This window comes from Priapulus caudatus, unplaced genomic scaffold (assembly GCF_000485595.1).
Source record: "Priapulus caudatus unplaced genomic scaffold, Priapulus_caudatus-5.0.1 Scaffold42, whole genome shotgun sequence".
NCBI classification, from domain to species: domain Eukaryota; kingdom Metazoa; phylum Priapulida; class Priapulimorpha; order Priapulimorphida; family Priapulidae; genus Priapulus; species Priapulus caudatus.
Window position 1 is genome coordinate 379,255 of NW_014577103.1, and position 2,012 is coordinate 381,266.

At 36.5% G+C, this 2,012-nt stretch overlaps 1 protein-coding gene across 2 annotated transcripts in view; it reads left to right on the top strand.

The window, feature by feature from the left end:
- The window catches only part of LOC106820648, an 8,579-nt gene extending 6,796 nt beyond the window's left edge, over positions 1-1,783 (top strand). For both annotated transcript variants that reach the window (XM_014825153.1, XM_014825160.1), the window contains exon 5: positions 732-1,783. In XM_014825153.1, coding sequence (XP_014680639.1) covers positions 732-851 — 120 coding nt within the window. In that variant the 3' untranslated portion in view covers positions 852-1,783. The remainder of the gene's footprint in view (positions 1-731) is intronic.
- Positions 1,784-2,012: the final 229 nt, after the last annotated feature.

A 2,012-nucleotide genomic window follows, 5' to 3' on the forward strand; every position in this document is an offset into this window, starting at 1 on the left:
CGTGAGGTGGGCACAGGTGGGGGTCATCACTATGGCAATCAATAACAGACGTCATTCACCGCTCATTATCTCAGCGTAGGGGCATCGTAGGAACATGCGGTTTGTTTTATATGAACAAGGTAAGACAGCTAATCAATAATACTGCAAAGGATTGTCAAAATAAAACGAGAAAAGTTTATTAATTCGACTAATACTGCAGCATGGTTTCAGCATTTTACCCTTGTACGCTCTCCTTCTTTATACGCTCTTGATCATATATATACATATATATACATATACATATACATATATATACATCATATACATTCAATATATCATATACAATGTATAATGATTGCTAAGTAATTACAATGATATGGTAAAATCATGTCCTATATGGTGAATTTATATTTACCATATATAGTATCACATTTCTGGGTATAATTCTCTACACACTAGTGCAAGTACACACTATTGCTCTATTACCGGTGTTTACATACAGTCTAATGGTTGTTTAAAAGCTCTTGGAAAGTATTGCCATATGCTTTGGTTTTTTCAATGTTGTTGAATAATATAGTCCAACCTAGTTATATTTCTAGTCCCATGCAAGGTCAACATATCAATGAAAGCAAAATCATTTTAACAGCATCCTATTTCTGGATTTTATGGAAACCTATGAGTGATTTCTCGGGCGGTATTGGATTCGAAGATTTCCATCTGCTTATAATACGGTTGCTTTTGTAAATTACCAGGTTCTCAGCAGTGCAATGAGTGTAAAGAGGGTCATCTATTTAACAGATGTTTGTGGCGTCTACGACAAGCCTCCTGAAATTGGTAGGTTTTTACATGACATTGGTCTTGGTGTACAGTGAGTGTGCTTCTGGTGTGTGAACGCGTGTGTATTTGTGTGTTCACAGCTGGAGAGGCTGCCATAAAATAGCTGGTGTTTATAGGTCTATTGCCTCCAAGAACATAAATTCAGCAATAGAGAAAAGCCGAGGTGGCAGCACTAATGTGTGCTCACTACTGGAGCATTGCCAAAATGCTTGTAATAATACAACAACGGGTTTACTTAGAATTTAAACAAGCATTATTGTTGCCCAGTGCAGATTTTAAGATCACGTTTGCCCCTTATTGTGTTTAGTTTACGGCAATTCTAGACCTTTGGGTCTTGTTTTAAATAGGCTGAGCTAAGTAGTTGTGTATGGGATCAGATGGTGAGCGAGTGCGCGTTTTGCAAGGTCGTGGTCTAGGTCCAAATGCATGGTGAAGCATGCAGGGTGTGGCAGCGTGTTGCACAAGCACAATAACCGGTGTTGTTGTTTTTTTCTTTTCATTTCTTTATACTAGCTATTATGCTTTTAGGGGAAATCATTGTGAAAAGCACTAACTATTTGAGAATTAAAACTGAAATTTATTTTATACTTCCTCTGTGGCTATGCAATTTTAATTATTATAGAGTCAATACTGAGCCTTTTACAATACGTAGATAGGTAATCATTTGACCTAGGTTTGCTATGAATGCCGCTTCACTGTATGTAAATAAAATATATGTAAGTGAAATACCCTTAGTGAATAATTAGGTGACCCATGTAATTAGCCCTGAATCAATATAATCACGAGCATATATAAATCAGTTTGTGCGTGTGCATGTGTTCGTGGTACAAAACCTTGCAGCAATTATTCGCGAATTCGTAAAATTACGGGGGATCGAGCATTGGCGGCATCATCGGATAACTCATGTTACCCGCATCAATCATAGAAGCGCGCGAATCGTAGCTAACGCGTGATCGCTAACACTAGATTGCTAACATATGTAAATAAATAATAAAATAATAAATAATAAAATAATAATAAAAGCTAATAATAATAAGAGGGTAATCAGAGCTATAATCAGAGCATAATAATAAGAGCTAATAAATATTTATTAGCTCTTGATTATATTTCTTCACTGACAGGGTAGACGTCCTTCCTCTTCATTTCAAGGAAGGTACGACGGCATACATAAGAGTGGGATTCTTTCAAGGACTGTT